Source organism: Misgurnus anguillicaudatus, chromosome 2 (assembly GCF_027580225.2).
Source record: "Misgurnus anguillicaudatus chromosome 2, ASM2758022v2, whole genome shotgun sequence".
NCBI classification, from domain to species: domain Eukaryota; kingdom Metazoa; phylum Chordata; class Actinopteri; order Cypriniformes; family Cobitidae; genus Misgurnus; species Misgurnus anguillicaudatus.
Genome location: NC_073338.2, coordinates 48580394 through 48605661, shown reverse-complemented (window position 1 = coordinate 48605661; position 25268 = coordinate 48580394). Strand labels below are relative to the sequence as shown.

At 37.2% G+C, this 25268-nt stretch overlaps 1 protein-coding gene across 2 annotated transcripts in view; it reads right to left on the bottom strand.

Moving 5' to 3' along the window:
- The window catches only part of LOC141351018 (CUGBP Elav-like family member 5), a 229892-nt gene extending 205659 nt beyond the window's left edge, over positions 1–24233 (bottom strand). For both annotated transcript variants that reach the window (XM_073857019.1, XM_073857021.1), the window contains exons 1-2: positions 23649–24233; positions 8921–9003 (exon numbers count right to left, since the gene is read on the bottom strand). In XM_073857019.1, the coding sequence (XP_073713120.1) occupies positions 8921–9003; positions 23649–24015 (450 nt within the window). In that variant the 5' untranslated portion in view covers positions 24016–24233. The remainder of the gene's footprint in view (positions 1–8920; positions 9004–23648) is intronic.
- Between the last annotated feature and the right edge of the window lie 1035 nt (positions 24234–25268).

Genomic DNA, 25268 nt, shown 5'->3' with positions numbered 1-25268 from the left:
AGGGGGCTGACTTACTCACACCGGTGATAACAATACAACACGCATTAATCAATATTAGTGAACATCTAAACGATTGATTGCACGCTCGATTTATCCATTACGCATTCGTTCTTGTTACTCGATTCTTCCTGGATGTATTAGTTTAATCCGGCAGTTGGGAAAGGATAAGCAAGTCCGAGTCTCATCTCAGTTGACAGGACATTTGATGTGTAGACTCACAAATGCCAAGAATTTTCTTACATTTGCAAGCTGCAATGTGATTGGCTGGCTTTTCACAGTTTCTGGGAGTCAAGATACATAGGTTTAAATCAGTCAACTGGGAAACGAAATAGTCTTTATACCATAGTGCTGTGCAATATACCGAAAAGCCAAGAATACAACAAATGGCGATATCGCACCGATATGCAAAAATTGAATGACTTTAATGTTTCAAAAAATTATATATTGTCAAAGTTTTAGGGCGATGCAGACAGCATAAAGTCTGGTGAGACACAGAGAGAGATGGTTTCTTTAAAAAAAAATGAATGTGAAACATGTATGCTAATTATATAATTATCCGTATATATTTTAAAGGAGACATTTCACAAAACTTTTTTAAGATGTCAAATACATTTTTTGTGTCCCCAGAGTACGTATGTGAAGTTCTAGCTCAAAATACCATATAGATAATTTATTATAACATAGTAAAATTGCCAGTTTGTTGGTGTGAGCAAAAATGTGCCGTTTTATGGAGCGTCCTTTTAACATGCAAATGAGCTGATCTCTGCACTAAACCGCAGTGCTGTGGTTGGATAGTGCAAATTAAGAGGCGGTATTATCCCCTTCTGACATCACAAGGGGAGCCAAATTTCAATTAGTTATTTTTTCACATGCTTGCAGAGAATGGTTTACAAAAACTAAGTTACTGGGTTGACCTTTTTCACGTTTTCTAGGTTGATAGAAGCACTGGGGACCCAATTATAGCACTTAAACAAAAGTCAGATTTGCATGATATGTCCCCTTTAATATAATTTAAAAAGGTTTTATAGATACAACACGTACGTGAATTAAATGTCGACAAACTAACGCTAATGTTGTAAATAACACTCATTTTTTTGCAAAAAGCATTCGATTGGCTTCACAAGGCGTCAGAAGGTCACCAGGAGTCGTGGGGATTACTTTTGTATTGGATATGTAATACAACGTCAATTATTCCGCTTATACTACGGTTACCACACCTCAAGACACCGATCACATGATTTATTTAAAGGGATTCGTCCAGTTTTTGTACTTAAATCGCTATTGTGAGTAGGAACATTTCTTCCGCGTCTCATCCAATGGCTCTTTTGCTTGTTCCGAAATGTCATTTTAAAGCTGGCAATAGAGGCTTGAGCCATTGATGGCATTCGAATGCAGTTATTAATGAAGTTATTAGAAAGAGAGCGAGAGCGACAGAGAAAGAAAGAAAGAAAGAGAGAGAAAGAGAGAGCCAGAAAGAAAGGGCGAGCGAGCAAGCGAGAGAGAGGGGGCGAGGGAGAGATTGTGTGAACAAGGCTAACGTTACTTCAGTGCATCTCTAAACAGCGCTGTTATTGCCTCGGAAAATCGTCTGTCATGTTGTTTTTGTTAGTCCGTTATTATTAACTATGCGAAGTGATATGGAACTGTAATGCGGTCAAGAGAGCTGCCTGGAACTATGTTCACCATGCGTTTCCCAGAAAATAATTGCACACCTCAGAACGTTCATCAGCCAATCAAGCATTCAACGGACCTGTAGTATAAATCTGCTTTGTGAACTCTTAAAGTGGTTGAAACCAGAGATATTATATGAATCACAAAGCACTGGGGTTTCTACAGAACATATTTTTTTTATCGTTCAACTGAAGAAAAAATGTCACCAACATATCGGATGGAGGTGAGTTAATAAATATAACATTTTCATTTTTGGGTGAACTATCCCTTTCAGGATTTATAGTAAACCAATTAACAGCACCTTTTTCTGATGAAATTCAGATTTCTTTTACAGTAAATCATCTGCAATTTACTGTATATATACTTCAGAAAAAAGAGAACAGTGAAACTCAGTGGGCCAGAACAAGCCAGTGACTTCTGTTTCTAAACCAGTTCAAGTGTCACATGATCGACTGTTATTCCACCGATACCCTGTCTGCCTTCAACTTAGCTCCTGAAATAGTCTCTTCAGACTAAAATTACGCTCTACTGCTCTCTTTTACGATGAATTCACTCCAAACACACATACCGTACACAGAAATACACTTACACATGTCCCTAAGAGTAAAAGCAGCCCCCTTTTTAAGACACCCAGTTTTTAAACCAGGCTACATTCGAGCAGCATTCATAACACACACAAACAACTCTCAGTATGAAAACGATGACTTGCATTATTGTAATTTATTGTGCTACACGCCCCATTAAGACCAGCTGGATGCCTTGACATGAGAATATAAATGATTCACACAAACCTGACAAGAACATGTACAGGTCACATTTCACCAACCCTCCAACCTCATGAAAGATTCAAATGCAATACATTATACTTAGCATTATGAAAATCAAGTTTTCATTTAAAAAACAATTACTTGCATTTGTACCGTGATGTGAAAAATGGTTCCTAGCTGTCACTGGGGCAGTATCCTTTAAAAAGGGCCTAATATGTACTACTTAGGTACAGATATTTGGTACCAATATGTACCTGAGGTACTAACATGAACTCTTTAAATGAAAAGGTGTATTTTTTAAAAAGGGACAGATAGGGACCATTTGCTGACCATTTTTCTGACAGTGTATTAAAGTCGGGGGCATGATTTTTGAGAAACACTTTGGGAGTCGGTCCCGACTACCAAAACACAGTGGGGTTGCGTATGTGTCTGGTGTCTGGGTTGCGTATGTGTGGGGCGGGTCTATCAAAAGATGGTCCAGATTCTATTGGGGGAAAAGCATGTTTGTTTAGGTGATTTTAAATGTCAACATTGGCTTTTAGAGATCATGTAACCCGCCTTTAATGATTACAATGATTTAAATTGTAAAATATTTAATCATTGTGATTATATATTAATGTGCTGTTTAATATAAGTATACTTTATTTTAAAAGGGTTTAAAGCTATTTTATGCATTCTGACATATTAACACTGTTTAATGCTGCGTACACACAAAACGCTGCATACACAACATCTACTCTAGATTATTTGCAGAATATGCTTGAGTTTGCGTCTATTTGCATCTTTGCATTGACCTTGTATGAAATCGACTTGCGCAAAACATTGAATTCGCGTTTGGTGTGCACTCCCCATAAGAGTTGGATTCCTCGTGCTAAACATACTGTAGACAAAGTGTCAAAAAAGCAGTTGAAGTATTTCTGTGCCGAATGCACTTCGCCAGGTTAGGGAAAGTTTTTTCGAACATAAAAGAATCAGACATAACAATCTTGCTTTATTTCTAGGTGAAGTACAATTTCAGTGCATGAAGTACAGTAGAAGTCCTTATATGGGCACTTCAACCCGAATAGCGCATGCACCCAACAACCAAGAGCTGACACCAAATCAACTTCATCAAAAAAGTTGTTTGTGAGGGAAATTCAAGCTTGTTCAGCTTCCCAATGAACCCATTATGGAAACCATGGATATAGTTTGTATATCCGGGGGAGCAGTGAAGTTGTACGTGTGTGTGTTTGTTTAGAGATGGATTTTATTAAAATGGGGCGGTCCCAACTGGATTGTGAATTGCAGACTGTAAGTAAAACTGCATTAAATGTCTGCGTTTTGTTGGCAATCTTGCGCAAGTAAACGTTAACAAACATGAAGTGAAACATAAGTTATCCAGAGATAGTTGAATAATGTTTTGCTTGCTCGTGACTTTCTCCTCCCGCAGTACGACTCCAGGAGCTCAGGTTTATTTTAAATCTGATAAAAATAAAGACTATAAAGGATATAATACTACTGTATAGGTCAGTGGTCTCCAACATGGTGCCCGCATGGAGTCTGTGAGTTGCCCGCCAAAGCACATTCTATTAATAGCATCAATTATAATATTTCTTAGATATTTTTATATTGGCTTGGCTTCTTTTATGTATGTTAACAATTTCAACCATGATAAAACATATCAACAAGTAAAATAAAATAAAATCAACAAGAAAAAAAACTAAATTGCATAGACAAAAAATAAAAAAGTAGCCCTCCAGATGGTTTTATCCCTTGTCGTAGCCAGTGTTGGGGAAAGTTACTTTTAAAAGTAATGCATTAATATATTAAGTTACTCCCCAAAAAAGTAACTAATTGCGTTACTTACTGTATTTTTCAAACTAAAAGCCGCGTTTTTTTCATAACTTGGCTGATGCTGCATCTTATAGTCAGGTGCGCCTTGTAAGTCCGTATGAATTAATTTTGACATTTATAAGCCAAGAGACATCATTACTGTCTACAGCCGCAAGAGTCCGCTATATGCTGCTTCTGTATTTACGTAATTCAATGGATTCAGTGATGCGGAATGGCAAGTATGCGAACGTCACGTTAGTTGGCTTGTTCGGTTAATTTAGCCTATTCAACCTTCCAGGTAAGTTCTGTATGCTATGGTTTATCGTTAAAATAACTGATAATATTACTTTAAAGGTGCACTCTGTAATTTTTAGAAGGATCTCTTGACAGAAATGCAAAATAATATACAAAACTAAATTATCAGGGGTGTATAAAGACCTTATATAATGAACCGTTATGTATTTATTGCCTTAGAATGAGACGTTTTATCTACATACACAGAGGGTCCCCTTACATGGAAGCCGCCATTTTGTGCAGCCATGTTTCTACAGAAACCCTTAACAGACAAACTTTTTTACTAAGTTGTCTCCAACGATGACATGTTTGTCCGGTGCCGGCTACCGTAGCTTCTCTATGTGTTTCAAAAGCAAGGGGTGAGCAGTGGACTAAGCCGTTGGTTGCAATTCACAACCTCACCACTAAATGCCGCTAAAATTTACACACCGCACCTTTAACGTACAGACATCTATTCAGCCTGCTATTCTGTCCGCTATTGTTTAGTTGAATAACTTGCCTTTCCAGATTAAATGTCTGTTCTTCGGCTTGGATTTTGTGAAATAATTTTCTAAATAAACGCGACATAGTCCACTGCAACTTATATATGTTTTTTCGTCTTAATGACACATTTTTGAATGATGCGGCTTTTACTCCGGTGCGGCTTATAGTCCGAAAAATACGATAGTTACTTTTCATAGAAAGTAATGCTTACGTTACTTTTAAGTTACTTTTGCGTTACTTTTTCTTATTTGACTGAGGCTTTATCTCTTTATGCATTGCTGGTGTTTTTGACTGAGAAGATCTGCATTTAAAAAATTGCATTCTCCATCACAAAAATGTCAAGCTCTGGCCTGCCATCGCCGTTTCTGACTCAAACTGTTCCCGCTCATGCACGCACGCATAGTAATTCTACATGACTACGTTCAGTTTAATACCTTACATAATTTTTTAAAAATATAATAAATTAAAATGAAAAGTAACTTGTGTTACTTATTTTAAAATGTAACTCAAAATATTAATGTGTACATTTATAAAGTAATGCGTTACTTTACTCGTTACTTTATTACGCAATGCATGTTAATTGTAATTGTAAACACTGGTCATAGCCCCATGCTCGCAAAAAGGTTGGAGACCGCTGCTTTAGACGGTTTCATTGGAAGCACGTGATACACGTCTGGATCCGAACCTTACTTCCGGTTTCGTTTTTTTAATGCTCTGACTAATTGCTAAACGGATCTCTTGAACAAATGCCTCGTCGAAAATAACAAATGTTTTGGTTTCCTCTGTAATCTATATGTTGTTTTTTTGCTTGTGATGTGAGCATCCGTGTATGCACATGTGCAGCAGTTCCAGCTCCGTATCTGTATTGTTGTTCTTCTGCATTCATGCGTGCGAGTCACCAAGGTTAATGTTTATAACCTTTACATTAATCTACTAGCATTCCTCACCATCGGCCTGGCTTCCGGCAGCTGGCCCCTGGCAGTTAAAGACCCTATGGGAGCAAATGAACGTGCATCCACACATCTGCTCATGACAGTTTATCTTGTGTACACGTGTTTGTGCGAGAGCCAAACAAACCTTAAAGCACACCTACCATTAACACGCACAAATACACCGTATTTCCCTACAGACAAGCAGCACGGAGGTGAAACAAATCACATTCTTAATATCAAAACGCTTGTTCTAGAAAAAAAAACAGCGCTTAAAAGAGATCTAATGGAGAAATTTGACCCTGTATGTGAAATTCAAGCTGAAGTTTTATAATGTAAGTATGATATTAGTAAAGTAGACATGGATTTCAGTCTTTGACATGATCTTACTAAGTCAACATTAAAGATATCAACAGTAAAAAAAAAATACTTGAGAATTGTCCTCATATTACTACATTAACTTTACAGCTCCATATTGTAAGTGTCTTGTTAATAATGGTTAGCCAATAGTGCTATTAAGACATTGCTGTCTTTTATGACTATGCACCTTTGTGAAAGTGGGTCCTCTGCACTTTAGCACAAACAAAAACTCTATAGACTGTGTGCAAAATGACTTAAAAACAAAAAAAATCCCTCAATGCAAACACATTTTACAAAGATATGAAATTCTCCTCAAACCGTACTTTGCATTTTTTTATCAATTATATTGTTTTGTGAAATAAAAGCCCTCTGATACAAGGCATTCAATGGTGTAGGTGTATTCCTCGTGGAAAAGAAAAAATTACACTCACCTAAAGGATTATTAGGAACACCATACTAATACTGTGTTTGACCCCCTTTCTCCTTCAGAACTGCCTTAATTCTACGTGGCATTAATTCAACAAGGTGCTGAAAGCATTCTTTAGAAATGTTGGGCCAAATTGATAGGATAGCATCTTGCAGTTGATGGAGATTGTCATGATCAAGAAACCAAATTGCATTATCCTGCTGGAAGTAGCCATCAGAGGATGTGTACATAGTGGTCATAAAGGGATGGACATGGTCAGAAACAATGCTCAGGTAGGCCGTGGCATTTTAACGATGCCCAATTGGCACTAAGGGGCCTAAAGTGTGCCAAGAAAACATCCCCCACACCATTACACCATTGCATTAATCAGAAAGTGAACAGGTGTTCCTAATAATCCTTTAGGTGAGCGTATATATATTTGTATAAGTGCTACACGTAACTGCATGTGTCTTCATAGTTCTGCAATTAAACAACATTATATTTGCAAGAGAAAACATACAAAATGTATGTGGGTCATGATAATGAACTTACAATTGAAACAGTAAAGAGCCAAGTCATGACAAAATATGTGACACGTTCTTTGTTCATAATCAACCACACAAACTACTGCAAACTACTGACCAGGATCTTACAGAAATGACATGTAACGTTTAATGTTAAAGGGACGTTTCAGCTCCTTTTATCCATCAAAAGAACGTTGAAAAAAATATACACACTTTCACTACCTTGGTTGCCTTGTTTGAGCTTATAAAGCCTGGATGGTATGAACAGTTTGACCCCATGCTGCGCGCGCACTCGATAGTCATTCAATGTTTACAAACCTTGAAGGGGTCTATAAAAAAACTGTGTTTCAGCTCATGTAAGATTGATTTTTCTGTGCACCATTTAATCATTAACCTTTGTAAAATAGGGATGTAACGATTCAATCACGATTCAATCGCGGTCCTCATTAAAAATGCCTGTCTGAAATCGATTCTGAATCGCAAGGCTGCGATTCTTTGTTTTATGCACAGCTTGTGCCTGTATTACGGCATTTGGTCAGTAGGAAGTCCTTATCAATCTAAAATCATTATGAGTCGGAGTCGTTTATACTGTGCATTTAAAAAAGCAACACTCGTTAAACAAAATCATTCAGAATATTCTTTATTATCATGAAAATACCTGAAACAATTTGAAGAACAGCGTATAAATATTCATGTGTAGACATTTCCTGGAATAGCGTTTGTAATGCTACTTCTTGTGTGGCACAAAGGGAGTTTCTGCACGGGAGCGCCCCCTGGTGTTCGGATGTGCCAAGATTTCACCGTAATTCATTCAAATTCATTCATTGAGAAAACGCGCATTTGCACGATGAATCGTTACACCCCTATTGTAAAAATATTTAACGTTGATCATAGGCGCAGATTTCTTTTTACGCCGTTGGGTGCTCGGCACGTCACACAGCGCTTGGGTTGCTTAGCAACGGCAGACGCTACGGGAGCGCCCAAGCGCTTTGGAAAGAAGGATGAAAGCTGTAGGGTCCGCATGGTTTTAGATGTGAAATGTAAAGTGTCTCAGCTTATTTGTCGAAGCATTACAGATATCACAACTCCAATCAGAGAGGCTTCTGAATTTCAAAAGCATTTTAATTAAAAATAACTGAGCATATCTGGCGCTTTTTCATGGGTGCTCAGCCATTTTGGTGGGTGTCAAACCCTGAATCAGCGCCTGATGATGTTGATTAGGTGATTTTGCAAATATTGGAAAGATAAATAAAAAAAAAACATGAACTCTGTCTTTTTCTCTCAACAGGTATTGTGTCGGAATATTAAAAACTTGTATATTGGTATAAGCCGCTACTATTGCTTCCCTATGTTTCCTAATCTTTGGATAAAATGTAAATGCGTAAATGTAAATAGCATAAGTGTGATATGTTCTGCATTCGGTCACATTCGTTGCAGGATGTATGAGAATGTTTGTTTACCTCCTGACCAGATTTGTGTCTTATGCATAGCATCAAAATGAAAAACAAGTTTTCCAAATAAAACATTTGCTTGTCAACTGTTTGTGTGAGATATTCCCAAAGCTGATTCATAGGCTAGACCCTTTCTGCCTAAAATAAATAAAGAATAAAAATCTTTCTAGAGAAAGAGAGAAGAGAAAAACAGAGAAAGATAGAGAGAGCAAATGTGACATACCCCAGGTAGAGTCTTCTGTTCATGCAGTGCATTCTGGGCTTTGATGGCTGATTCACGAGCACAGTAGGTGAGAAATGCACAGCCTGTAAAAATGAGACAAGAATTAGATACAGAACTGAACACTTCTACACACATACATTCGCTCTCTCTCTCTCTCTCTCTCTCTCTCTCTCTCTCTCTCTCTCTCTCTCTCTCTCTCTCTCTCTCTCATAACAAACATACACGTTTCTAACAAAGCTTTCGGTTCTGCTTCCATCCAGCCATTTATCACAAACACTCTTTACAAGAGACAAAAGTAAAGTTGTAAACTATTTTCTCATTTAGAGTTTTACAAAATGATTGTTGCATATCTTAGTGCCATAATGTATTGCTATGTGGTTGTTAGGGTGATCTGTGAGAATTTTGCTGTGGTATATGGTCATCCCTGTAGTTGTTAAGGAGTGGGGCTACGTCTGAAACTGCCTACTTCCGTACTATATAGTAGTTAGGGATGTAACGATTCAATCGCGTGTCCAATTAAAAATGCCTGTCTGAAATCGATTCTGAATCGCAAGGCTGCGATTCTGTGTTTAATGCACAGCTTATGCATGTACTACAGCATTTGGTCAGTAGGAAGTCCTTATCAATCTAAAATCATTATTGCTGCGTCCGAAACCGCCTACTTCCATACTATATAGTACGCGAAAAGCAGTAGGCGAGGCGAGTAGTATGTCCGAATACATAGTATTCGAAAAACAGTATGCGAAAAGTACCTGGATGACCTACTACTTCCGGTTAGATTTTGCAGTGTGCATACGATGGACACTTCACTATCCCATGATGCCCCGGGAGAGGAGTTATCCAACGAAGAAGCGACATGACATGACGTGATGACGACGTATTTCACATGATGTAGCAACATGGTGGATGTAGTACGTCCGAATCTCATTCATACTACAAGGATTCATACTATACAGTACCTACCGTTTTAACGGTAAGTAAGTAGGTACTTCATCTCATTCAGTACCTACTGTATGGTATGCGGTTTCGGACGCAGCCTGTGAGTCGGACTCGTTTATAACGTGCATTTAAAAAAGCAACACTCGTTAAATAAAAATCATTCAAAATATTCTTTATTATCATGAAAATACCTGAAACAATTTGAAGAACAGCGATATAAATATTCCTGTAAACATTTCCTGGAATAGCGTTTGTAATGCTACTTCTTCTGTGGCACAAAGGGAGTTTCTGCATGAGAGCGCCCCCTGGCGTTCGGATGTGCTGGGATTTCACTGTAATTCATTCAAATTCATTCATTGAGAAAACGCGCATTTGCACGGTTAATCGTTACACCCCTAATAGTAGGCAAAAAGCAGTAGGTGAGTAGTATGTCTGAATTCATACTATTCCAAAAACAGTAGGCGAAAAGTGCCCGGATGACCTACTACTTCCGGCCTTTACTATCCCATGAGCCTCTGGGATAGGAGTTATCCAACGAAGACGACGACGGAGAGGCGTTGTTTTATTCAAAGATGTCCAAATGCGGGAACTCTATTTAAATCCAAATACATATATCGAACAGCTTTTTGGTTAAATTGCACTAGTTTAACTTCATTCCAGTTAAAGACTAAACTTCTTGTTATGATGACGTTTGTCACGTGATGTATCAATATGGCGTATGCAGTATGTCCGAATTCATTCATACTATCCATCAGTGGCGGCTCTTGACTGCTCAACCGAGGGGCGCTAATTCAATGCTCACGTTCACAAAATACACATAAGACACTCCCTTATCAGTAAACTCTGATTACGCATAAGATTACGCGAGCGTCTCTTTTACCATAAACCCTTCAGACACGTCTGCAGCAGGCACTTATTTTGACAAGACACGTGATGCACACAGGATCTCTTGATGCGCATATTTGAATAAAGGAACCACACACGACATGCTACATACATGTTGTGACGAACTTCGCATCGAGCGCCCTCGAAAAAAGAAGTCAATATACTATATACTATATAGTACTTACTGTTTTAACGGTTGATGAGTAGTAATGGCAACTGTCACAGTATGCTATTTCGGTTGCTAAGTGTTTGCTTAAATCAAAAGGGCCTAAGATAATCTAGTTTTAGATGCAACCAGGGACCCTTCAATGTACTCTAAGTCTATGGGATTTATATTAGCCAGTTTTATCGCCCACTAGGTGAAAATCGTAAGTGATGGCTTAGAAAAGTAATGTCTCAACTCTCCTCAACAAGCTGCACAGTTTGATATATCATTCATGTCCACAGTACTAACAGCGCAGAATGAGTTAATACTGTAGTTAGGGTCGGGGGTTGTTCAAATCCATTTGGCAAGTAATGCTTGTCTTAGCACATGATGCTATTCAAGAACTGTGCTATTGATGATTACATTAAAACTCATTAAAGCCAAGGACAGGTTCTTACAGATTTATGTCTGAGAAAAGAAACATGACAGGTGTAACACAGAGAAAATAAAAGATCAAATCTGCTTAAATGTTTGACTTTAATGTCACCAGCATATTAAAATGCTCCATTACTGTGTATAACTAAAACATCTTCACATACAGTAAACAAACATCTCATTATGCGTCCGAATGGGAATAACAAAATCAGTCACATCGGTTCAATTCACACACATATTTGTGACTCTGGACCACAAAACCAGTCATAAGTCGCACTGTATATTTGTAGCAATAGGCAAAATGATCAATTTTATGCCAAAAATAATTAGGATATTAATTAAAGATCAAATTCTATGAAGATATTTTGTACATTTCGTACCGTAAATATATAAAAAATTTATTTATGATTAGTACTATGTGTTGCTAAGCATGTCATTTGGACAACTTTAAAGGCGATTTTCTCAATATTTAGATTTTTTGCATCCTCAGATTCCAGATTTTCAAATAGTTGTATCATGGATGATATTGTCATATCCTAACAAACCATACCTCAATAGAAATCTGTAACGGGGCGTGCTTTGAAGAAAGCGAGTGAGAGGGTGAATCCATTTGCGAAAAGGTTTTATTAGAAAAATCCCAAAAAGGGCCAGCAAACATATCCAGTAAGGGTGATCCAAAACCGTAATCCAAAACAGGCACTAGGTCAAGGCAGGCAGAGTCACAATCAAAATCCAAATATACAGGCACGGGTCAAACACAGGCAGATACACAGGCAGAATACAAATAACAGAATACAGGAAACAGATTACAAGGAAACGGGGGTGGTTGGGCTAAGCATTAATCAGCCAGGAGCAGGTGAACAGGATGTGACTTATATACAGACAGACAGGAAGTGTGAACTGTGACATGGCATGATGAATATCAAAATAAAAGTCAGAACAGAACAGGATGTCAAAATAAAAGTCAAAAATACAAAAATACACAGAATACAACCAGAACACATAACAAAACCTTACAAAATCTTATTATTATTCAGCTTTCAGATGATGTACAAGTTTAATCTGGCAATGTAATAAGAAAACATTTCTTGAAATAAGTTTACTTTTTATAAACACTTAATTCAAGAAATGTTTTCTTATTCCATTGGCAGATTTTTATGCTTGTTTTCAGCAAAAATTCTCTTAAATTTTATTATTATTTTTTCTAAAAACTACACTGCAAAAAATGATTGTCAAGGAAAAAAAATCTTAGTATTTTTGTCTTGTTTTCAGTAGAAATATCCAAACATTCTTAAATTAAGACGCTTTTTCTTGATGAGCAAAATGACCCAAGAAAATAAGTCTAGTTTTTAGACCAAAAATATTTAATTTAAATGATTTTGTGCATAAAACAAGCAAAAAAAATCTGCTAATTTTTCTTGAATTTAGTGTTTAAGAAAAATGTTCAAGATTTTTTTGCCTACCCCATTGTAATTTGTGGCAATTCAAATGCCAAAAAAAAAACAAAAAAAAAAAAACAAGAAAGGTATAGCTTTAAAGTTTCAGTACCTTTAAAAAACAAAACTACCATGATCTAAATAATGTTTAATCCACATATATTTATATAAAATAGAGTAATATTTATCACATATAACAAACAGACAAATTTACACTAAATATAACAATTTAACTAGAATAAACATTTTCATTTGCAATATAGCCTGACCTAATTTTATACAAAAACATTTGTATTTAACCTGGTGACAACATCGTATAAATTCGAATGATAAAAAAACATGCAGTATGATTATTAAAATAAAGCATAAATAAAACCCTGTGCACTGCAAAAAAAGACTTTCATACTTTAGTTTTTTTTGTCTTGTTTTCAGTAGAAATATCAAAAAATTCTTAAATCAAGATGTATTTTCTTGATGAGCAAATGACCTACGAAAATAAGTCTAGTTTACAGACAAAAAAATATACAATTTAAGTAAATTTGTGCTTAAAACAAGCAAAAATATTTTGCTTGAATTAAGTGTTTAAGAAAAAAAGAAAACTTTTCAAGATTTTTATCTCACCCCATTGGCAGATATTTTTGCTTGTTCACATAAATTCACATAAATTGTATATTTTTTGTCTATAAACCAGACTTATTTTCTTAGGTAATTTTGCTCATCAAGAAAAAGCATTTTAATTTTTAGATAAAGAATTTTTAGATATTTCTACTGAAAACAAGACAAGAAAGTCATTTTTTGCAGTGTACGTCTATTGTACATGCGAGTGTACCACTTAAAGTTGACAAATAAGGTTGTCATGAGGGTAATTTTTTTAATTGAGATTTATATGTATTAATCTGGAATCTGAAGGTGCAAAAAATCTAAATATTGAAAAAAATCACCTTTAAAGTCACAATAAAATTGAAAATGAAATTGTTATTTTTTAGGAATATTGTGTCATTTATTTTTTACAAATGACTTATTTCTGAGTTTCCTTCATCATATGATAAAAAACATGCAGTATGATTATCCAAATAAACCCCCACCCCTAACTCCAACATCACTGGGGCTAAAGAAGATCATAAAAACGTACAAATGAAATGGAAAACTAGGCGCCTTGTAAAATAGGTACGTAATAAATAGGTAATATAATGTACTGTAGACACCTCACTTCATTTCTTTAATGGGGCCAAAGGGTGCCACACATTTCTGACCTGCTGTCATATATCACAGAAGGGTCAAATCTGAAGCACAGGACTGGAAAAGAGATTGAGGGTCTTAATATTGATCAGGTTAATCAATCGACTCTTTCATATAAGAGCTCTCCTGAGTGAGTTTCTTGCCGAGCTGTGCAACCAGAAATCTTTTCCCTCCTGAACTTGGTTATGACCCGGGAGAAACGCTCCACTAGTGCTTCAACTGCCCTGACCTTGTATCCTGAACTCATCACCTCTTTTCCCAAAAGAGCCACTGGCAATGATTTCCAATCACCATGGTCATACATCAATCATTCCTGTCAATTTGAGCATTTACATCTGTAAATCATCTACTGTACATGCGGGTGTACCTCTAAAAGTTGACAAATAAGGTTGTCACGAGGGTATTTTTTTTAAATTGAGATTTATACATCATATGTATTGTTGACCACATTCCAAAATCTGGAATCTGAGGGTGCAAAAAATCTAAATATTGGGAAAATCACATTTAAGGTCACAATGAAATTGAAAAAAAAAACACAATTTAATTTTTTGGGAATATTGTGGTATTTTTTTGCAATTGACTTATCTGTTAGCCTTATTATTTAAAAAAACTGTGTATACATATATGTACAGTGCGCATGACATTGTATGTGTATGTTGCGCATCAGTGGCGGCTCGTGACTGCTCTTCCGAGTATGCGCTAATTCAAAATAAGTGTTTGGATTGTCAGGTGTGTGGTTCCCTTTTCCAAAATATGTGTCCTGCGTGTGGAGAGATCCTGTGTGCATCACGTGTTTTGTCAATATAAGTGCCTGCTGCACACGCGTCAAAACCGTTTATGATAAAAGAGACGCTCACGTTCACAAAAGACACTCCCTTAACAGTAAACTCTGATTACGCATGAGATTATGCGAGTATCTGGCAAACACAAGCGTCTCTTTTCAAGTTCAAGTTCAAGACAGCACGCACTTATTTTGTCATGACACGTGATGCACACACGATCTCTCAAAGCGCAGAACACATATTTTGAAATGACGAACCACACACATGACAAGCTACATACATGTTGTGACGAACTTCGCATCGTGCGCTTCAAAAAAAAAGTCACCACAATGGTATGTACAATTTTGTCACAATGCTCATATGTCAAACGTCTGTGTACCTGTACGAGTCAAATAAACTATACTTTGCAAGGCTTTGGTTCGACTGTGCACGTGCGTTAACTTAAAAAAATGGACTTAAGGCTGAAGTATAGTCCAGTTTTTATGCATATGTGGGGATCTGTGTACAGTGCGCGTGACATTGTATGCAAATGTTGCGCATACAAGAGAATGTAGTATGTAGCCCAGGAGATGCATTGCATTTTGTCACGATGCGCACGCGGCGAACGTTTGTGTACATGTACAAGTCAAATAAAATATACTTTGAAAGGCTGTGCGTTCGACTGTGCATGTATGTTTGTGACTTGTACATGTAAAAAAACTTAGGGCTGAAGCATAGTTCCGTTTTTACGCATATGTGAGGGTCCGCGTACAGTGCGCGTGACATTGTATGCAAATATAGTGCATACAGAAGAATGTATTACGTAGCCCAGGAGATGCATGGCATTTCGTTACAATGCGCATGCGTCGAACGTTTGTGTACATGTACGAGTCAAGTAAAATATACTTTGCAAAGCTGTGCATTTGACTGTTCATGTATGTTCGCGTACACATAAAAAAATGGGCTTAGGGCTGAAGCATAGTCCAGTTTTTACGCTTATGGGAGGGTTCCCGAACAGCGCTCATGACGCAATTTTTGTCATCAAAAGATTGCGCGAATACTGTAAACATCGTAAGATTTTTCAAACCCTGCGTACAATGTACGCGTAGGTCGCACATGTGCCTACAGGTGACTGTATTATGTAGCCCACAAGATGCATTGCATTTTGTCGCATTGTGCATGGGTCGAATGTCTACTTTGAACTATACGGTTCTTTGCAAATGACCGTGCACTTACATTCGCATACACGTAAAAAAACAGACTATAGACGGTTTCATCGAATGCACGTTCGCTGACGGCATACACGTCTGGATCCAAACTTTACTTCCGGTTTCTTTTAATGGTCTGACTAGTTGCTAAACTGATCTCTTGAACAAATGCCTTGTCGAAAATAACAAATGTTTTGGTTTCCAAGGTAATCTATGTGTTGTTTTTTTTGCTTGTTATATAAATAAACTATGTTTAAAGAACTTTGCTGTTATTTATTCTTAGCGGAGTTCCAGGACCGAGCTTGGGCACTCCTGTTTTAAATGGTAGTGGCCCAGTGACAGCTTTTGTACCACTTTTTGTATAAAAATAAATTGTATTAAAACGAACCAAAAGTACAGTATCATGCATCTTGCATTTAGGGGTATATACATTTTTGATGTTCTCCTTTAATGCAATTCTCTTGTATACTGTACACCTGTACACCAGTCTCCAATCTACAGAAGTATTCTGCTACCTAAACATGGATATGGCAGCATATGGATGACAAACATTGTATTACAGTAAATGAACAGAATCTCAGTCCCCCCCAAAAAACACACACACTCGGGGGCTTGTACCGTTGACAAACCAAATCCCGTTATTGGCAACACAAAAACAACACAAAATCAAAGTTGTGATCCGGTATGTGGACAGTATGTGACGCACGCTGTATGAACACATAGCGTTTGGCCTATACACCACGGGGTTACAAGCAGACTCATTTTAAGATAGAGACAGAAAATTGGATTCGGTGAGTGCTATTCAATGCATCTACTATCTGTGTTGTATCAGGCTTGGATCAATACAGAATACTGGGAGCAGAAAACGATAGCTATCTCCTTATCATTTTCCATTAAAACCCTCTTTTAATAACACATTTCATCACAGTATGGGGGGGTTGAGAGAGGGATAAAGAGAAAACTAAATGATAGGGAGATGGAGCTTGTGCTTGAGAGATTGCACGGATAAAATGATTTTCATAGCCGCGTGAAAACAACTTTATCTCCTCGTTTTCCCAACCAAATGCTTCAAAAACATGCCGCAGTGGATTACGGACTATAAATTATATTAAAATCTCTCTATTGTAGTAATTTCATTTTCTGGCTGAAAATAAATCTAAACACAAAGCACTGGCAGACAAGAGTTTTAGGACACGCTAAAATATGGCCAAAGAGATTATTTTTGAATTAAATGACTCAATTACTCGTGTGTGTTTTAAATGCACGTCTCTGACTTTATTATGTTAACGGCTTTAAACTGAAATAAGCTTTAGGATTGGAATAAATTAAGATGTGTCTTTCTAAATAATATGCGAGAGAAATCTACCCACAAAAACGGCTTGATATAAAACTAGATTCATTTCTGATATGATGCTCAGTGTATTTTGAAAGGGGTTGCAAACGGTCCAAACTCAAAAGAGTTTCAGATCACTTATAGTATTTTATGTATGACCAATAGCAATAGAAACCTTTGCAAACGAAAAAAAGCTCAGTTGTGATGAGAGACTGAATTAAGATGTTCATCAAAAATTGCTTATAGGGCTCAACAAAATGCTAAAACAAAAAAGTCCCGTTGAAGGTTTTTTATCTCCATGTGATTGAAAAGGAAATAACAACCTCTTACGCTTGGCTACCCAAAGTCCCTGGAGTCGATCCATTTCATTTACATTATGCAGCTATTAAGTTATATAGCTTTACATTATATACAGCACTTGTGTCCAATAAAGTAATTGTGATATCATTTCCTTGAGCCAAAGGGTCATAATGTATACATTATGTGGCTTTAGATGGGTGATGTTTATACATTTATGAACTGCTTTTCTGAAGTCTGATCTAGTTTTTATAAGCAAGCCTTAATAAAGACCCGGAGCGAAGAACTCATCAGGTAAAGTTTGATCAAAGGTTGTTTCTGTAAAACAAGCAGCACAAAATGGAAATGCAATGTGTCTGTTGAAGCTGCAACCAGCAATATACTGTAACATAGACTCAGCTTACAGTACATAATGTTTTCGGAGAAAATGGAGTATGGGGGAACTGGTTCACAAATTGGTTTTAAAAAAATCATTTTGTTCTAATGTCACCATGAAATCGAAACTGACAATTCTTATTTTTTTATGAAATCTTGTAGTGTTTTTTATAAATGATTTATAAGAGCACTTATTATTATTATTATTATTATTATTATTTGTTTTTAAAGTGTAATGTGTTATAGTGGCACCTTAGCCTGAGTTTCCCCATGCTGCCTTGCGTGCAAATTTATTCACGCTGCAAGTCTAGCATGGAAACTATGGCCCTTTTTTGCCCCTGAAATAAGGAACCAATCACAGAACGGGGAGGAGGCAGCAAGACGATGACGATGTCTATGCGACACAGCGAAGCAGTTTTGTTATTTGTTATAACACGGCAACAGACGCGAAGGTACTTTTTAATGCAGCCTTAGACAGTGTTCTAAGTAGTTTTGAACGCAAGTGTATTTAAAAAAGAGCAACTTTTGGCGTTAAAGGAATAGTCTACTCATTTTCAATATTAAAATATGTTATTACCTTAACTAAGAATTGTTGATACATCCCTCTATCATCTGTGTGCGTGCACGTAAGCGCTGGAGCGCGCTGCGACGCTTCGATAGCATTTAGCTTAGCCCCATTCATTCAATGGTACCATTTAGAGATAAAGTTAGAAGTGACCGAACACATCAACGTTTTTCCTATTTAAGACGAGTAGTTATACAAGCAAGTTTGGTGGTACAAAATAAAACGTAGCCCTTTTCTAAGCGGATTTAAAAGAGGAACTATATTTTATGGCGTAATAGCACTTTTGGGAGTACTTCAACTCGCCTGAAAAGCTCCTCTTTTGAAACCGCTTAGAAAAGCGCTACGTTTTATTTTGTACCACCAAACTTGCTCGTATAACTACTCGTCTCAAATAGGAAAAACGTTGATGTGTTTGGTCACTTCTAACTTTATCTCTAAATGGTACCATTGAATGAATGGGGCTAAGCTAAATGCTATCGAAACGTCGCAGCGCGCTCCAGCGCTTACGTGCACGCACACAGATGATAGAGGGATGTATCAACAATTCTTAGTTAAGGTAATAACATATTTTAATATTGAAAATGAGTAGACTATTCCTTTAAACAATTTCATATCCAAGAAGGATGTTTGTATATGGCAAGACATGATAACCACAGAGTTTTATAGGACCAACCTGCTAGGCAGGCATCGTCGTCGACGAAGTACAATTAACTTATAAATGGTAAGTGGTATTTATTAATATCATATTGTCATTATGCCTGTATTGTGGTTGTCACAGTGCCACTAAAATGTGTTGCTTTTCAATACAATATACAGCTACCGGTTTAGTTGCATAGCTTTCGGCTGTGTGCACACGTACCGATAAAAGTTGTTGACGCTTGAATTTATGTTGCTCTACATACGTCATCTGGTATAATTGAAACGATGGGCTATGAGCTACGTACAGACGGATTTGATAGACATTCGTAGCACCCAATAAACGGCTCTGGGCATTCGTAAACCACGCCTCAAATACGAGAAAATGAGCTGGTCTGGTGTTAGCCAGGCTAGTGGCACCTAGCGGTGAGGTTGCGAATTGCACCTAACCTTTATTTCGAAACGCAATGAAAAGCTACGGTAGCTGCCTCAGGACACAAATTTAATTGTCTGAGACAACGTAGGAACAAAACGCACTCTTTGGAACAGTTTGTCCATTTAGGACTGCTGTAGAAGAATAACGGTGACTTTCATGTACCCGCATTGATAAAAACGGCTCGTTCTAAGGTGCTAAAAAAACAATACAGTTGATTATGCAAGGTGAACTGTAATATAGTTATGTATATAATTATGGATGTTCCGATCGATCGGCTGTAGATCTGTATTGGTCGATTATCTTATTAAATGCCTCGATCGGCACTCGCTAAATTTGCCGATCTCATGAACCGATCTTTGTATTTACTTTTGTCATCATAGGGCATTATTACAACCTGACCTGCAAATTTGGATTTCTTTTTTGTGCCTTACAGAGATATGTGTATTTTCTATGAGGGCACACTGCAGCACCACAACGCATCTTCACTTCCCCATCAAACAGTGTATACCACATCTATCTATTACTGACATTGTATTTTCATGCAAAAAATATATATATTTTTTTATATACGTTTTATCGTTGACAGTTTAAACTTCATTTTACTCACAAATGCTCTTGTCTGCATACACCTGACGTGCACAGACAGCCTGTCATTTAGAAAAGAGCAAAGGTCTCTACCGCGTCTTAAAGCTACAGCAACCTAATTAATCTGTCAATAATAACAAGAAAATCATCTCTGCTTGTGACTGAAGAACTGTTGTACTTTTTAAGAATCAGTGCAGGGTTTCCCGCAGCACTTTGCAGTTCGGGCGGCTCGCCTAAGCTGGAAAACCCTATCACCTTAACTAGGTCGTCCAACAAAAAAAAATTGCTGCACAAAAGGCCTTCAACATCTGCTTCAATTTGTGTTTATTAACCCTTTCACTTCAATTCGATTTGATTTATATAGCGCTTTTCACAATTGGAAATTGTTTCAAAGCAGCTTTACATTAATAGGAGCAGTGAAAAGGACAGAAAATCGACAGATAGCACAACATAATACACGATAGCATTAACAGCTAAATTGTTCGGCGGCTATGAATCAACATTATAAGCGAGCGTATAATACTGTGTTTCACTTCATCACGCAGATATTCCCGTTAGAGGTATCTGTCAAAAAAATTACATTTAATAATAATAGCATGTGTTCATTTTCATAATGTCCTAATTTTTTCAAAATTAAGTTTTATTTGAGTGTTTTTAATAAAAATATTTTCATTTTCATCAAGACCCTTTGATTGCCACCCCCCCGGCCCCACCCACCCCCAACCCTACCACCTTAACTAACAAATTTTTGATATCAACAAGTTATTTGATTCTCTATTAAAACAATAATACTGCAAACAATATAACAAAGGCAACATCTGGGGCATTACTTTATCCAGAAAAAGGTTAGCAGTCATCAAAGCGCTTGCATATCAACCTAAAGAATCAGTATCGGGCATTGGTGTCGGCTGATCATGACGACAAGAAATCGGTACTCTGTATCGGCAGCAAAAATCCTGATCGGAGCATCCCTATATATATTATATTGCAATTCTGTCAAAAGTTTCACATCGCACCTTTAATTAATTTCCATTCTTTTTTAATGTATCATCTTTAAGATTTAAGCAAGGAGAGAGTTAGAGAGAGTTGACAAAGATATTGTACATCATCATAATGTATAAGTTGGCCTGAAGGTCTACAGCACCCAGGTTCATTACCCACAATTCCCTTCTTCAAAACCAATATTTCTTATATCATATTTCTTTCCTCGACAATGCCACGCTCAACAGAAATTATCTAAACGTTACACCTCATTTGTCTTAAAGCTGTTGTTCATTGCAAATGTTAGTTTGAGTAACAAGCATGGAAACACTCCTTCCATTCATTAATATTTACGGGTCTGGCTGTTTGTCTAAGTGATACACACACACACACACCAACATCTGCTCTGTTCTAAAGTCCACTGAGATGTTGTCTACTACCTACATAGACAGCTCCTAAACCAAGTTCAACAACAGCTTGACCATTCTATGAGACCAATTAAACTAGCAAGCAGGGCCTGGTTTGGTATCTTGTTTTCAGCGGTGCCATTGAAATGTGATAGTATTTTATTGATTTTATTTTTACCCAATAGCAGAAGGATTTTCACACACACTGTTTCATAGCAGAAACGTAAATGATCATCTAAGAGGAATGTAGAGACAGCCGTCACCACGCCGTTTATGTGTTTTTGCGAGAGCATTTGTGTGTACTGTATGACAAGACATCAGCGCTGAATCATCCTCCCTCTCTTACTCTCCTATGGGTATAAACTATTATTCATGTGTGCGGTGTGTCTTTGAGCATGACAGATAGGAAATATTTCAAGCAAAAGGAAGAACGACGCTTGCAGATACTCACAGAGGAGCATGTTTCTTTAAATGGGTTTTCAAGTTCATTTAACATGACGTTTTTAATGAATTCATGTTTTCTTTCACTATAACATTTCATAATGATAGTGTGACTAGCATCTGTCTGTTTTAAAAAGATAGTTCACCCAAAAATGTCATCATGTTGTAGTAAACCTGTATGAATTTCTTTTTTTCTGATGAACACAAAAGAAGACAGAATTTTCATTTTTGGGTGAACTATCCCTTTAAATGATAAGTGTATATTTCACCAGAATATATTTTAAAGTCTGCAATCAAAATAAACAATTTCAAAATTTCTGCAATTTCCAAACTGAAACATTACCAATTAAAATTACCCAGAAAATCACCAAATCTGAGCTACACTTAATAACAACAATACAAGGTGCTACAAAATAGTTCTTTACAGTGATCGCATGTAGAGAAAGCATTTTTGGGGACCCAAATAACAATCAAATGTACTTAAATTAAGAATTTATTTCACATTTTTATAAAACATTTTCTTCTAAAGACAATTATTTGTGAAACAGAAATGTTAAAGGTACTTAATGTACCATGCAGCCAAAAAGGTTCTTCTGTGGCATCGTGTAGCACCTTTATTTTTAAGTGTGTAGGTCTCCACATACATTTTAGTTAAAAGCACCACTGGGTGCATTCATGGCACACTGCGTTCTAAACCAAATGCATACTATAAGTGTAGATGAGACTTGTTTTGGGTATAAACTGAATCAACCATTTTGTTCTTTTTATTAAGATTTTGTGCTTTAATTTATTTCTTATTCACAAATAAAACGAGCAACGCAAGGTTCATTTTGCTCTGAATGCTCGGATGTTTCTGCGTTTCGTTCCATTTAGTGAAGAGGTGCACATGTCACACACACAGGGGGCTTTTAGTATGCATCATCGGCATGCTGAGCGGAGCTGCCCTACTTCTGTGAGCGCGCACAAAAATATGAGATGATACACAAGTGGGAGTGACCACAACACATCCAACATCCTTTTCATTGTCCTGAAACTGTTCACAGGGTGAACACGACTGCAAAAACAACATGCATTAGACATAAACTCATGCTACTCATGCTGAATGACATTTGACAGCCTGGTCTGATGAAAATCAATTGCAATCTGACTGTGATTCAATTCAGTGTATGAAGAATAAGTATATATGCACTACAAAACAATGTTTGTTGCTTATACAATTTAAGCAAACATTCCAAATATGTTTTTTTCTATATCAATATCATGCATAATACAGCTTAACTGCAAAACACACAATGCATCGTGAATGGGAGGAGAAACAGACCATGCAACTCTACAAAGAGAGGTTTGACAGCATGCAATGATGAAAATCAGATGCAATCACACTGACTGCAGTTCAATATTTTGTAAGTGAGCACAATGGGTGAAAAATATGACAAAAATACACACCGAGCCTAAAAAATAAAGAAACAGCCTATAAATGCAACAGAACACGTTTGATGTTTAAAGTAAACAAGACTACACAGCAATAAGGCAACTGTTTCTCTCTGTCATATTTAATAGTGCATGACCAAAAAGGTTACCCAGGTGGCATGCATCCATAAAACCCATTATAAAGCATTAGTACCTTTGTGCATCCCAGTATAACGGTCCTTGAGGACAGTCAGCTCGTGGATCTTCCCAAACTGTTCAAAAAGAGGTTTGAGGTCTTTCTCCTCCAGGTTGCGCGGGATCTGTCCTATAAAGAGCTTGATGGCATCCTGGTCTTTCATGGTGCCGTTGTCGGAGTGGATGGAGATGGACTCGGAGCCGTTCATGGGCTTGGGGAAGGTGATGTGCGCGTACTGGGGCTGGTGCGGGATCAGGAGCAGTGGTGCCGCTGCCTGGCTCGGTACCGCCCCCGGTCCAGTGAAGAGCAGGCTGGCGTGGGCAGGTTGAGGATGCTGCTGGGGATGCTGATGCCTTCTCGCTTCAGTCTGGGTGAATCTAGCCATTCTGCGCGCGGCGGAGAGCGCCACAATAATAACAACATACACACGCACGCACACGCGCTGGGAGAGAGTACGCGCTCAGCTGGAAACGCGACGCTCGCTTTCTATTCGACACATGTCACGCTCGCGCCTGACGGGAGGAGGAGATGAGAGAGGAGCTCGGTCACGACTCGCGTGCGCAAGCTCGTAGCGACACCTGCCGACGATTTTTAAGTAAAGGATAGAGATAGCGCGTGCTACGACATAACAAGTTTAAGGTCACTTACTCAGTTTTCGTTATTTTCCTCACGTTTATAGGAAATTGTAAACTCAGAAAACAGTAAATCAGAAATAATGAATAAAACAAATGTAATACTGGAATTGTGTTGCGATTAAAAAAATAATAATAATAATTCAGAATCAGAACCTGAGATGCTTTTTAAACAGCATTGAGAGAGTTTCTATGTATTGTGGCTTTTGGCTGATTTTGTTGATTGTTAAGCCAATTCATTACAAATATTTTTTTATTAAAGACATTTTATGTCTTTATTTATTACCAAACCATTCATTTCACTATTTAGAAATAAATATTCAGATTAAACATTGTTTACTGCATTTTAGTATAGTTTAGAACAGTAGTGTGCAATAGATAAATAATTTAGCTACACATTTTACAGGTGTACACATTCAAACATTACTTTTTAATGTGGTCTTCAGCTCAGCGTAATTTTGTGTGGTTGCAACATATAACAGAAAATCCAAAAGATAAATAGAAGTCCAAAAGAACAATTACACAATATCAGGGTTAGCCATTGCATTTAAGATATGTCTTCTTGGGTGCCTTGGTTCATTACCCGGGGCATTACTAAGGGGGTAAAAAAAATTGGGCCCTCAAAAAAATTGGGTGTGGTACTAGAGGGTCCAACCTCATATTGTATCATAGAGCCCACGATTGCAAGTGGCAATCAAACCAACCCACTAATTCACCAAATCACTAATTAAGGGTTAAGTTAAACTTGACAGTCAGATCAGAGCAATATTTAGATTAGAGTTTTTTTTTTCAATGGCTCGATTTCCACCATAGATATGGATTTCCATCAAGTCTAACAATTCGTCTCAATAAACAGTCGATTTCCATTGAAATTTCCAACATGAGCAGTGAAATTGAACAAAAATACCCACTTTTAAAATCATAAAAAAAAAATGTAATGTAATTCGCATAAACAAGGTAAAACGAGTTGCTGAAACATTTCTTTTCTCATCTACAAGCTTTACTC